General features: G+C 35.1%; 1 protein-coding gene across 2 annotated transcripts in view; it reads left to right on the top strand.

Annotated features, from left to right (window-relative positions):
* Positions 1-14,404, top strand: part of LOC122800048 (slit homolog 3 protein-like) — a 2,083,326-nt gene that overhangs the window by 1,607,556 nt on the left and 461,366 nt on the right. For both annotated transcript variants that reach the window (XM_044069531.1, XM_044069532.1), the window contains 2 exons: positions 9,942-10,013; positions 14,177-14,248. In XM_044069531.1, the coding sequence (XP_043925466.1) occupies positions 9,942-10,013; positions 14,177-14,248 (144 nt within the window). The remainder of the gene's footprint in view (positions 1-9,941; positions 10,014-14,176; positions 14,249-14,404) is intronic.

Genomic DNA, 14,404 nt, shown 5'->3' with positions numbered 1-14,404 from the left:
ATCCGAATACTGAAAAGGGATGTCACAGCAACAGGCCAGAAGTCAATGTGTCCAGACTAAAAGTGCATAATGGACTGGTCATAAAGTTATAAAACATGAAGTTAATGTTTAAAGAAGGCAGATGGAAATGTTACATTTCTTGGCATGTGGTAGAGGTATTGTGACATGACCAAGTTTCCTTAAAGTCAGAAAAGAGAGTAGTTTGAATTATTTTGAATGATGTGTTTCTCAGAGCCTACAAGAAATGCACAAGTCATGTCACTCATTGCTTATAATCCTTTTGGATACAATGTAATGTACCAACACAAGAGTGTAGAAGGTTGCTCATCAACTTATTTTTATTTATTAATTTTGTTTGTTGACTAGGAATGCTGCCTGGGCATGCAATATTTTTATTAGAAGCTGAAAGAGAAAAACTTTTCTTTGTTAATGCTTTTTTCATAGGGTGTCTTTTAAGTAAATATTTGACACTTTACTTATGTGTCACTTCTCAGTGTGGGTGTAGTGGATGTTGTTCATTTTTCTGTTCTCTTGTATTCAATATTATCTTATAGTAATGTTTTTTTTGCTGTTTTAAACATTTTAACCATTTGAAATGTCAGGACTTGCGAGAGTGAGTCCCGAAACAAAGTTACTGAACAGACAAACAATGGGGTTACATATATTAGGTCTGAGATAGCCATTTTGTCAGAATATTCTGTTTTATCAGAAGTGGTAATCAGGAGTTGGTATATATAAATTCAGGAGCATGGGGGACTTGCCCCCCCCCCCCAAAAAAAAAAAAAAAGTTTAAACGAGAAGAACAATCTTCAAGATTCACTCTTTTTCTAGGTTTTCAGTCTTTTTTTTTTTGGCATGTCAGCACTCTGCATTTCGAGTGTCCACATTTCAATAGGGAAGTCCATTCTTTAGCTGACTGATATGCCATTTTACATGGATTTATGTTTATATGTTTAAAAGTATATTCTGAAATAAAGTTTTATGGATCTTCTTTTACTGTGTTAAGATTATAATTTGCAGGTCACTGTGGATGTAATACCCTAACCTTGTGTGCAAAATAGAAAAAAAAATAGGATACAAGAAGCTAGTGCCAGTGCTGATCAGATGGTGGACTTTTCTGTTAGTGACTGTAAATAAAATTTATTTTTAAAGTGTATTGATACAATTTAGGTGTGATAATCACTACTTACATGTCAGAGATGTCAGTAAGAAAAAGGAAGATATGTATTGCTCTCCATTTTGTTTTACTGAACTTACTAATGTTTATGTTAAAGTGGGGATGTTTCAGTTCCTTCATAGTTTATCATTATGCGTATTACTGTAGGGCTTGTATATATTGGATTGCTGTTAATTTGGAGACAAAAGATTAAACTGAAAATAATGCAGCCTTTCCGAGTAATTGTACAAAAATACTCACATAATTTAGGCTTCCTTACTGCCCTTCAAGTGCAAACTGAATGAGGTTACATGTGATCAAGTTCTGTGAAGTGGAACTCTCTGATGAGTGTTTTCCACAGGAAATCACAACTTGTGAAGTTTCTAAGTAAAAGAAAGAAGTGATGTATTTCTTTTGAAAGCTTTCACCCTTCTTTTTCTTTGTTTGGCCATGGATTTTGCCTAAGTATCTTTACAGGAGTGAGAGTCAGCCTCCCACATAGTGGGTGCAGGGAGATTTCTCTCATGGCAGAACAGTTTTGGATTGTATTAAATACCAACTCTTTGAGTTGTAACTTGACAAGTCATAGAAGAATTCAAAATTTAACATAATATCAGATGGCAGCATCATGTTTGATGGAGTGCTTAAACAAACATACTGGTTGTTGTTGTTGTTGTGTCTTTCGGCTTTTCCCGGTTAGGGGTCGCCACAGTGGAATTCCAGTCCGCTAATGATTGGTAGTTGATTTTTATGTGCCGAGTTACCAGCCCTGACGCACAACCTTCAACGAAGGTACGCCCATTCACGCATGTCTTCACGCAGAAGACGCTCTAGCTGAGAACTGAGACAAAAATGTCAATATATTGGGACAGCTGTAAATAAGCCTATTTCATTTAATTAATACACATTTATAAGAACCTAAAACATCTAAATTTTTGAGAAACTGCTAGTCAAAACAGAGACCCTCTCACGATTAGAAAACACAAAAACATTGTTTTGTAAGGTGTTAGATCCCCTCCGCCCCCACTCTAGCGGAAATCCTTCTTGCCCCCAACTATATATATATATATATATATATACATACAGAGACTATATATATATATATATATATATATATATATATATATATACATACAGAGAGAGAGAGACACAGAGGAAAAGATAGATAGATAAAGCTTAAAGGAGAGAGAGAGAGAAGGTGAAGACAATGCAGCACTCACCTTCTGATTTTTCTCCATGTCTGGCTTCCACAACAGGATGCCGGTGGTCTTTCAGGTTTCACATTCTGACTGTTGATCAAATGACTTGCGTTAAACAACAGGACTCAGTTTTTTCAGTGTTTTTGTAGCAGTGAAGTTTTTATTACATTAGAATAAAACTGTAAATGGAGTATTTTGTTTTATTTTGTAAAAGTTTTGATGACTTTTGCATAAAAAGTGTTTTCTGTGTAAATGTACTTAAAGTCTGCTTGGGAGCATTATTTTTAAAGTTTTTTTTACTTACCATGTAATGCAGTATTGTAATTGTTGCATGTACATATGGCAGTGAGGGAAAGAGCCTTTACTTAGGGGTGCAGTGGAATGAATCCCTTCCTGTCATGTTTCTATAAGTGTGTGTGTGTTTTTATTTCCAGTCATATGCATGGCAAGAGCTGAGTTTATCAGGGTGCCAGAGATAGACACAGACAGTAAAGTAAAAAGCCCTTACAATAATCAGCAGCATCCATGCCCATGGTGTTTTATGTGATTCACCTACATTTTGGAAGCTTTGCTGTTATTGACATTTTTCTTAAAAACACATTTATGAGAAATATGCTGCTTAGCTTAGTAGATTATTCTTAACAAGTAAATGAATGGACATTTTTCTTCAAAAGATCTGTTGTGTCCCACAAGTTAGAAGACACTGCCTGCCGTTAGCTTCTAAACCAAAAAAAAAAAAAAAAGATCAGCAGATCTTCTCTGAAAGAATTTCTCAAGGATCTAGTATTAAATAAATTATTTTGTGAGTGTCATGAAGTGCCCTAAACATACCTGAAAAGAGATTTGTGACTAGTATGTTCAACTTGTTAACGCATGTAAAAATAAAATAAAAAAAAAAATCTTTATTTAGAATTTCTTTGAAACACGAAACAGTCAAAAGCAAAAAAGACTCATTAACACATTGGCACATAATTTGGTTTAAGCTTCAATACTTTGGTGCCAGTCATGTATAACGTAATATTCTTCAAGAGTGAAAACTGTAAGTTTGCAATAAATTAGCGTAAATTGTAATATTCTTTGCCATTCAGGTAAATAAAAGATTTTCTGTTGTACATTGTTGTTGTGTCTTTCGGCTTTTCCCGGTTAGGGATCGTCACAGCGGAACTCTGGTCCGCTAATTATTGGCAGTAGATTTTTACGTGCCGATTTGCCGGCCCTGACGCCCAACCTTCAACGAAGGTACACCCATTCCCGCATGTCTCCACACAGAAGACTCTCTAGCTGAGAATCGAATAGGACAACATCTTACTGTGAGGTGACAACGCTACCGCAGCACCACCATCGCAGAATTGTAAATAAAATACAGTACATGATAACAAGCAAATGGTAAGCATTTTATCATGAGTGAACAAAACAGTCATAAAGAGATCATTAGTTTAAATTTTTGATATTTTGTACTTTATATTGCAAAAATTTGCCTGTGCAGCCACCTGCCTACCTAGTACTTTTTGCTTGTGAAGTTTCTCTTTCCTAGAAAAAAATGAAAAAAAAAATTTCCCTTGAAAATCTGTTATTTTCCCTTATGTTTTCTTTTGATTAAGACATTATGCCTGAATGTCTATGATTTGAGCAGTCATCTTTTAGAATAAGCTATTTCTCAAATAATAACAAACACTATACATATAACATTGTTATGATCTAATGCAACAAACATTTTTTATTACCGACTTCTGCATAATATTCATATGAAGTTATGAAATGCTTGATTTCAAGAATGACAGAATGTTTTAAAGGGAAATCGACACCATATGATATTAATCATTTAACTTCTGTCAAACATTTAATTGTAGCTTTGATGTAGCCAAAGTAATAAAAGAACAGGGAGTGAAATGTGTGGGGGGGGGGGGGTTCAGACAGAGAAAGATGTTGCCCACTGGGGCTAAGACAGCTTTCTTCAGAACAAAATTAAGGTAATCTACAGAATAGAAACATGTTGTGAAAAAACAGATCCATCTTCTGTAGAAGAAAAAAATAAATGATCTAAAACTTGCCAGAGCAGTATTTCACCCAGTGTCACATTGCAACTGATGAAGTGTTTAATCCTGTGTCTTTGAGATGGTCAGTTAAGTGACATAGGACTGATTGTGACAGTTTCTTTTCCAAGGAGAAAACATAGCATTCCTTGTCTACAAGTATGCTGAGTTCTCAGATTTTTGAAGATCAACATGTGACTTTGTCTCATTTTCATTTCTGGCTGTCCCCAGGATGCAGTACATATGTCCAAAGAATAATTGATGTTAATTAACATTTGTAGATGGTGTAGTGCTTTATGTGCAGTACGGATATAATACTGATTGAGAGAAGAAAAGTTAACCAATAGCCTAGTCATCTGGGCTTTAGATTTCCTGGCATGGTAAAAGTAAGCCCTGTGATCTGTTCTTTAAGCACATCTCAGGAATAGCGTAACGCATTATTTTGAATACCATCCCCTCAGAATCTGCTGTGATGTAAGATGTCTTTCTGATATGAGAATAGAGCAATCCTTTAGAACATCTAAAAACCACAAACATGACACTGGAACCTTGCAGTCATTAGAGATCTAGAATCTTCTGGCATATCATTAGTCAGCATTAGGAAACATGGCAACTACTCAGGTGAGTCTTGGTATGGCAGTAGCTCATCTCCGGGATTAAGAAACCATACAGTTTCTTAATTTCAGTTGAAGCCACATGGACCTTATTATGTGTAACTAGCCTGGACCCAAGTAGCCGCAGGTCTGCATAGATTGCTAGTTCCAGTTTCAACAAATGAAGCTAGACTAGTAGCTGTAGGGACTTCAATAAAATCTGTAACACATCTTTCATATTCCCTGGTACTTTCATCTTCCTGTAGCATCACAATGTCCTGTAACATTACAAAGTCAAGCTTTAGGTAGATAATAAAAAGGAAAGACAGCATTTCTTTCACTTTACGAGTTAATGTCTCTAAATCTTTAATGTTAAAATATTTAGAGCCAAAGTCACTTAGATAAGAAATATAAAATAAACACTTCAAATGAAGAGCTGATACCATTAAGAAAGAATCTATAGATAAGTTAGCAACTGGTAACAGTGAAATATTAAAAATTAAAATATTAAAGGATTGCCAATGATTGTGATCGTCTTGAACACAATGAAGAACAACATGTGCAAAATAAATATATAGCAATAATATCAGTGCGTGCAAAGAAAAAAAATAAAGCTAGAAGTAGATAACTCTGTTATCAACTGGTCAAATAGTGTTTTTTGCATAAAAATACTTTTATTACCACATTTTTACTTATGGATTATACACTGTACATACATCATGCATGGTGTACAGTCATTGATCAACAGCGGACCTATCAACAACACTATCTACCTCCCTTTTCTCTAGCTACTAAAATTGCAACAGTCCAAGCTGCTGTTCACGAAAGATATTTTCTACCAGAAAAAAACACCATAATCTCTACTTCCTAAACTTGAGTAGAAGTCACAGCATTGTCATTTTGCATTATTATGTAAGAGTATCGCTGTTTGTATCCATTTCCTTTGTATCCACATTCGCTCACGTTAACTGGTCACTGTTTCTCAATGTCCCATGTACTTCCCATTATTCCTTTCTTTAGCTAATCCTAAATGCTTACTTTATCTCAGCTTTAATCAAAATGGATGGATATGTATTTATTTATTTTACATTTGTTGACTGGGATTGTAGAGGCCTGGGGAGAAAAGCTCCCAACATATACAATTTTCATTATAAATTAGCATTAAACAGCAATGTTACAGGATTATTACAAGGCATTTAGTAGGAATACAATGTTATACAGTGTCAATAATCAGGAGTGTAGTAAAACTATTTCAAGATGTATAAAAAGAAATATGTCATTAAGATGAGTATACTTTTTGGGGTAAGTGGTTACAAAAACCAGTTTTATCATAATGTAGTTGCATGAAGGCAAGACAATTACAATAGAATGTTTCTCTGAGGCAATTTGCTTAATAGATTTTAGAAGACAGTAGAAAGAGTAGTCAAAGAAGATTAGAGAGAAAGCTAGTGAGATGAGTGAGTTAAGGGCAGAAAGTAGATTAAGGTATGAGAAGTAGAGGATATTTAAGGAGGGAGAGTGCAGTGGCAGGACCACTGACTTTTAAAGTGCTCTTTGGTGGCTGTCAAATTGTTTAGGAGGTGTAAGGGTCCTGATTTCTAGTGGGAGCCTATTCCAGGCAATAGTGGGGTGATAGCTGTACATGTTGTGTCCAAATTTAGACTTGGATTTGTAGTAGGTCTTGAGAATAATGGGAGATGAGAGGGGATAGTGCCAGGCAGTAGGAAGGCTGGTATAGGATAGAATAGAATGATCTGGAGCTGAGAGAGAAGAAGCTGGTGGGTAATTCAAGCCAGTTTAGGTGTTTTAGAGAGAGACGGTGATGAGATTTGTAGGTTTGCTGGGCAGCAAATCTAGCTACCTTGTTGTAGGTAGATTCGAGTTTGGTCAGGAGTGCTGAGTTAAGATTTGTGAGAATTTGAGAGCTGTACATTAGACTGGGTAGAAGGTAGGTAAGAGAGACAGAGTAATCTTTGAATGTGTCGATTAAGGATGAGCTGGTTGTTGGAAAGCCATGTTTCAACTAAGTTAAAAGATGTCTGTATTTATTCTAATGATGTATTCTCCAATAGTTCATCTGAGAGCAGGCACCTCTTAATTGATCTACAGGGATTAGCTTCAGTTTTCTATTTTTTACCAGGACCACATTTACTAGGTGAATGAGATTTTTTATTGTCAGGGGAACTTTACTATTCCATTTCCTATTTATGGCTTAACTCACTAGTAACATCGCTATCCATATAAAAACTCCTCTTGCATGTTTAAATTCAATTCTCTCCCATGTTCCTGAAAAAAGAGTAGTTGGTAGACATTAAATACAACTTCTGATCTTTTGAATGACTTATTTATTCCTTTGGATCCTTTTTGAAATCTGACAAGTATCCTGCCTGACCTGATTAGTTGGATGAAAGCATTTAGCTAGAACATGCTAAATTATTTAATTAAAGGCTTCAGTTGATCCTTGGCCTTTGGTTGTTTCTTTATCGACATATGTGCTGGAAATCTGTCTGTTTCTTATCTTTGTTGCCCAAAAATGGTGACTTACAATACAATGAAGAATTACTTATCTGAAGGCTTAGAATTGACCCCTACATCCAGAATGAAAGCAGACTGTCCAGATGAGCTGCAACAGGTATCTTCTACTAAAATGATCATTTTCTCTCCTGATTTCAGCAGTAATCCTATGAGGGCTTGCTAAATATCAGTAACTTTGCTGAATATGACAAATAGAGTTGCCTCAGTCACTCCTTTCTACAAAGAAGTCTTTATCTGGACAGTTGTATTGTAAAAATCTGAAATATGACAAGTATCCTAAACATTTAGAAGACATTTGTTTTCTAGTTTACCTCTAAATATTATAAAAAAAGGAGTAGGTCAGTTATACAATATGCACTTATTTTACACATGCACATGCAAACAGCGGTGTCATTCTATTCTAATATGCTAATATTGAAATTATAGTATCTTCTAGAGTTCCCATTGCTTTGAGTTCCATTGGTTTTAGAGTTAGAGTATATGTAGCAGGGGATACAAGGGCAAAGCAATTTTTTATGTTATCTCTCTTTTTTTGTAAGATATTTCACAAAAGTTTTTGCATTGGTAATGAGATCATTAATCATTATGCCTCAAGAAAACAGTGATTCTGTAATTTTGGCACACTGGCACAAATGTAAGTTATCTAAGGTAATGGTAACTGAAGTCCATAATTAGGTCCAAAACACTGGAAGGGTTAGCTGGGGAGGATACAATGAAAACTCCATTTACTGGCTCTCGTATGCTTTGGGGGGGGGGGGGGGTAGGGCTACAACATTCTTCACTGCTTGCTTGATGGACACCTACAGCCCTACAAGTATAACTTCAGTTGTATGAAGATGGTTGACATGTCCTGTTCACTGAGAACACATACCCTGCTACACAGCTGTCATCACAATACATCACTCCCTCTGACTGGGTAAATGCCTGACTGTTTCAGGATTACAAATTCGGACCCTGTGTTGTTAGTGCCTTTTAGCTCTCTCACTCTATTTGTATAAAGACAAATACCAAGTAAATAGTGCTGTTGAAGAATTAGGATGTTTGCCTTGTAAAGGACCTTGTCAGCCATATTTGATGAGACACTTGCAATCTTAAAGGTATTGGTGAGAGCAGCTGGGAACTGAGCCAGACAGTAACAATGGTCAGATGCAGAACTAGGAGGGTCTATATTAAGACATCAATTCTTCAAAACAGTGAATGCTCTTACGTTGTCACAGAATAACCAAAACTACTGAATGTCGAATGGAAAAAATCACTAGGTCATCGTCGGGACGATGCCGTTTCCTGCACTGTAGTGCAATCTCATAGTTGGTATATTTAAGTAGGGGGAGGTGTGTAGTCACAGCCCTCCACAACAGGGGGTGTAAATTTGTCTGTTGATTTTTTTTTTTTTTGGCCTAGAGATTTTTTTCCCTGGGAAAAAAATTGCTGTTCTGGCCATTCAACATTTTGTAGTTTCGATTATTCTATGTTGATGGAAGAGCATTCGCTCTTTTGATATTTCAATGTCCTAATATAGACCCCAAGCTAGGAAGGGGGCCAAAGCATAAACAAGTAAAATGGCAGCTTTTGTGCCAGATTTCAAGCCTATTAATGTGATAGAAAACAAATAAACTTTCAAATTCCTTCAAAGGATTCTCCTTACTTTGGCATTAAAGTGAAAAATAGGTAGTTTGAATTAGATTATGTTGTGTTTGTAGCACTTTTCTGAACATGCCTGCATGTGTAAATATATAAATCGAGCCTCCGGGCTAATACCTTGACTGTGCTGTTATGATGCATGCAGTATGGTGCTGGCCGCCGTTGAATTCATCATTTAAACATACTCCTGGTACTTGGTTAGAAATGCATGAGAACAAGAGAACTTACAAGAACAGACCAAACTATGTATTTACCTAAAAAGTAAAGTGTACCCACTGCTGTTAAAATGAGATGAATCTTACTCAGTTGCATTTTAGCGTTCCTTTGATGAGCAGTTGCTGTCTGCACAAGTGCTAATTTCAAGAAGTTAGGTATGTTTGTAATAACGTCAGTCTTTTTGCAGATTTTCAGATTTGTATAAATAGCAAATGTTTGCAGTATTGACTTATATCTTGGAGAGGATGAGTTATTGTGCTGTCATAGAGGAGAAAAGATCAAGACTGATATTTGCTGAATAAATATTGATATCAAGTGAATAAATGTGTGTGTGTGTGTGTGTGTGTGTGTGTGTGTGTGTGTGTGTGTGTGTGTGTGTGTGTGTGTGTGTGTGTGTGTGTGTGTGCGTGTGTGTGTGTGTGTGTGTTGTTCTGTATCGCTCTGTCTGTATTATCTAATTATTTTTGCTACTTGCTGCTTCATATGGGAACTTAGTACTAATAAAGGTGATATAGCTATTATGAAGTTTTCATTTAGCTTTCATAAATTTTTAATTGCTTGATTTCAGACGCTTGGAGCAGAATTTGATCAGAAGTATTCCTGCTGGAGCCTTTTCCCAATACAAGAAACTGAAAAGAATGTGAGTTATATCACAGTCATTATGAAAACTTTGTTACTAATTTGCAAATGTATCTACACTAGCTATACTTTTTTCATTGCATTTTGGTATTAACAAGGTAATTAACACTTTACTATGTTAAACAATCTCTAAAAGAAAAGAGGTGTATATTTAAATGAATGAAAGTTACAAACAGGTGCTGTTCAGCATTCCAAACGTAATGCTTTGATGATGATGCATTTTCGTGTAGAATATAAAAATACATTTGATCTCTATTCAGTTTTATAAAACATCTTACCGCATGAATAGACAGTCTGCCATCACTGCCTGCTGTCTGCATCTCTCTTTAATATTCTGCTGTTCTTTCAATAAAAGTATATATTAATACCCTGACACAGCAGAGCAGCAGTAATATAAAATAAATGTAACTTGTGGTATGGATCAGAAATTACATGTTATTTGTTGGATTGTAATTTGCAAATTATTCTACTTGCTAAAGGATGATGTTTGTTATTGAAAAGCATTATTTTTTGCAAATCCTTCTGATATTTAGTCTAGTTTTTTTATCTTTTAGCCAATTGTCAACCTTTTCAAAAACAATTGGGAAATATGTATTGCTTGTCTTTGTAAAACAATTTGAAAATATGTATTTTTCCCACCATATTTTATTTTCCATATAGTCTTACTTGCTCATTTGAATCAAAATGTCAAATACTATCATTAGGATAGAGGACTGCTTCATTTTAAGTCCTGAAAGGGGTTAAAAACCATTTCAAGTTATTATTCTACACATTTAAAAGTTTTAAATTCTGTATGATAAAAATCCTCGTTGATACAAATTAATGGAACTGGATTAATTTTAGCCAGTAATTTCTACCTCAGAGAGTTTGCTGTTCTATCCATGGCATTAGAATAATGTCAAACAATATACGTATCCCTGTATCTAAATGGGTGTTTGATCTGTTTGATAGTATAAGAACCTAAAAAAAAAGTAAAATTCAAACTGATTCTTGTAGAGTAACACACACACACACACACACACACACACACACACACACACACATATATATATATATATATATATATATATATATATATATGTGTGTGTGTGTATATATATATATATATATATATATAGAGAGAGAGAGAGAGAGAGAGAGAGTTTGTGACAACAAATACAATACTGAACATAAAACTCATTGCAAAGTCTGGAAATATCAAAATGTTGAAACTCTACAATGTTGAACTGAAAATACGTAATAATAGCATGCAAGTGGTACATATGTACACAGTCAGTCAGCGAACAGTGTCTCTCTTGTATTAGTGAGACTCGGAAATGTGGGGCTCTGCAACACATTTTCCCTATACAAGTAGGAAAGTAAATCTTTTGATTTCAACATTTTAACATTTCAGCACTGCACATTCGGTATTATGACTTTCATTTTTTTTTCAAGTAAGTTGACATGGACCCATATATATATATATATATATATATATATATATATATATATATATATATATATATATATATATTTATATGTATAATCTGTCTGTGTGTAAAACAGCTCAAATCACCAGTTGCTTAACTAACATAAGAGTGGGTTCCTAATAGTCATGCATTAGGGCTTAGTGGGTCGTCAGAATTTGCAGCCTCCCAGAAAAAAGAATGTCACACGTTTTTCATAGCCTGGCATTGATCACTTTGTCTCCAAGCTCTAGCGACCTGTGAATAGTAAAGAGAGGTGCAGAGGTTGCAGGTACCATTGTCAAAAACACTTATTAACTATTATCACAGTTCATAATGTAACACGTTTGAGTACATATGTTGTGAGTTTGAGGGTACACAAGATTGGATTATTTACATGAGTAACTAAAGGACACATTGAATTAAAGTGAAAGTTTATATAAGCATATATTTTTTGTGAACTAAAAAAAGAAGTTATGTAACAGAGAAGATCATTAGTGGCATTTGCTCCTTTAAGAGCTGCTATTGTGGAATATCACCCTGCAGCAGGATGGATGCCTTTGTCAGACCTCCAGATATGAAAAGATGATTTGCATGAATGACTGAACAAAACTTTTTCATATTCTTCTTCTTAATATTTAACAGCGAGCAATCAGACTTTTCCTACACTTCCCTTAATATCTCCTTAGATTTATTAAGGGGTCGTTAAGCCTAACCTACTCAACAGACTCCAGACAAGGTTCAACTGGAGGAACAAAATGAGCTTAAGCTGTGTCATACCCTAGAACTGAAATGTGATGATCTTATGCTTCATAACAAATGTTAACATTGTTGCACATAATAAATCTGTGGATAAACCTTATATAAGTGTGTATAAATGTTACATGCAAATGGCAAGACATGTTCCCTTACATAGCAAGATACATTATGTTTGACTCCAGGATGTTGTGCATTTTTATACCAATGTCATACAGTTGAATTGCTCTTACACACCAAGTAATCTAATATAGTTTGACCTTTTGTGTCCTTTCTCCTGGACATCGATGTGCACTAGTGTACTATAAGTTAACTGAGTGATGTCTATTCTTGTCACAGTCATCAGTGATATTTACTGGCCAGAAAACTGAAGTCATCCTTCTAAGTTCTGGTATGCATGTTGTCAGTAAGCACCAGAACTGTATAAGAAAAGAGTGAAGACACTGGTCACGCTGGGGAGGCCACAGATCACCTGTTTCATGAACCATATCCTAGACAAGGCCTAAGGGGTCTATACCTACAAGTCTCTGGTAAGGTTACATTGGTTGGTGTGGATGAAGATTTGTTTCCAAGAATGGAAAAGCTCAGCTGGACAAAGATCAGTGTTATTGTCTCATTAATTACTTCTGTAAACTGTAGGGAAAGCAGTTGCTTAAATTTTACTCACTGCCACTAAGTGATTAGGCTGATGAAGTGCTGAATATAAAACATTAGTTCAGAAGTTGAACCCTCTCTGGGCTATGTCTTTGTCACATGGCAATCATTTAAATATTGCAGTAGGCCTTGTGTACCTCTTCTTTTGGTTCTCAGATAAAAGATTTAGTTTAATGAAGCTGTTATGAGAAGCCGCAGATGCCAGGAACTGACCCCTCTTCCCAACCAATCCTTCATCATAAATAATTTAAATAAATAACTAGTAGCCATGTTACCAGCAAGGGGATAGGACTTTGATGTCTCAAAGTTTGGTTTAACTTGGTTTGAATCAAGGAGCCTTATTCAAAGGTACATATTACAGTTTTGAAAGAGCAGGCTGAACATTTTTTAAAAATGGAAATTCAGTTCATTAAGTCATAGTCATGAAGTCTAATCATCTCCTTTCACTGTGTTTTATCCATAACGTAAAAATGGATCCAATTCCAAAATAAAGTGAAACGGAAAGCTAAAATTATGGCAACAGATTCCCTAAAGAATGCAGATTTCTTAAGACCCTTTAATGAAAGATAAATTTAACCTTGTTCCGAGTGTAGAAATGCTGTGCACAAACCCTGTGCCAGCAAAAATGGCAAAGTGCTTTAAGATACAGATTTGCACATATTTGATGTTATGTCATATTTTAGAAATAGGCAGTTTATAGATTGGAAAGAAAAATTCATGATACAGAGGAAATTAAGATCTGTAGAGGTCCAAAATGTATTGTGCCAGAGACTGCAAAAGTTCATATTACATTTCTGAAGATGAACTTTTTCCTTGCGGCCTATGCAGGAAGTGAAATATCAGCATCTGGGTCTCCCCTTTGTATTTCAGATTACTTATGACTGGCCTGATAGACCTGCAGAAACATTATTCCTTTAGGAACAAGAAGGCAATTACATCTATGAATTTAGTAGATCACTCTATTTGTTATATCGTCAGAGATATTTACCAGGCCTTGCTTCATTTGGAATATGTCTAACTAATTAACAGTTTACTGCAAATTACTCTTGAATAAGGCTACAGATACATATATAACAATCACTATGATTACCTGCTTATTCTCTCATTTCCTACTTAGCAGTAAAATAATTCAGATTTATACATTCTTGTTAATACCATGCAGAAATACAATGGTTTTGCTTACACTTTTTCACAGGAAATGAATTCTTAAGTAAAAGACTATTGTAAATGGCCTCCCAATGTAATTAGCATATGTTGGCCGATATATTCACATAAATGCATATTTTCAAATGTTTTATTTTCTTTACAGAGATCTTAGCAAGAATCAGATATCAGATATAGCACCAGATGCTTTCCATGGACTAAGATCGCTTACATCACTGTAAGTATATGATATCACAGAGTGCTGGTAAACACATTATTCTTATGAAATCTGATTCAAATGAGACATGTTCACACATAAACTTTAATTGCATTTATTTATTTATTAAGTTGCTTGTTTAAGGTCCCTGCAATGTTAGAAACACATCATTAAATA

Source organism: Protopterus annectens, chromosome 4.part0, assembly GCF_019279795.1.
Source record: "Protopterus annectens isolate FY-2018-M chromosome 4.part0, PAN1.0, whole genome shotgun sequence".
Taxonomy (NCBI): Eukaryota; Metazoa; Chordata; order Ceratodontiformes; family Protopteridae; genus Protopterus; species Protopterus annectens.
Note: the sequence above shows the minus strand (reverse complement) of the source record. Positions and strands in the feature narration are given on the sequence as shown.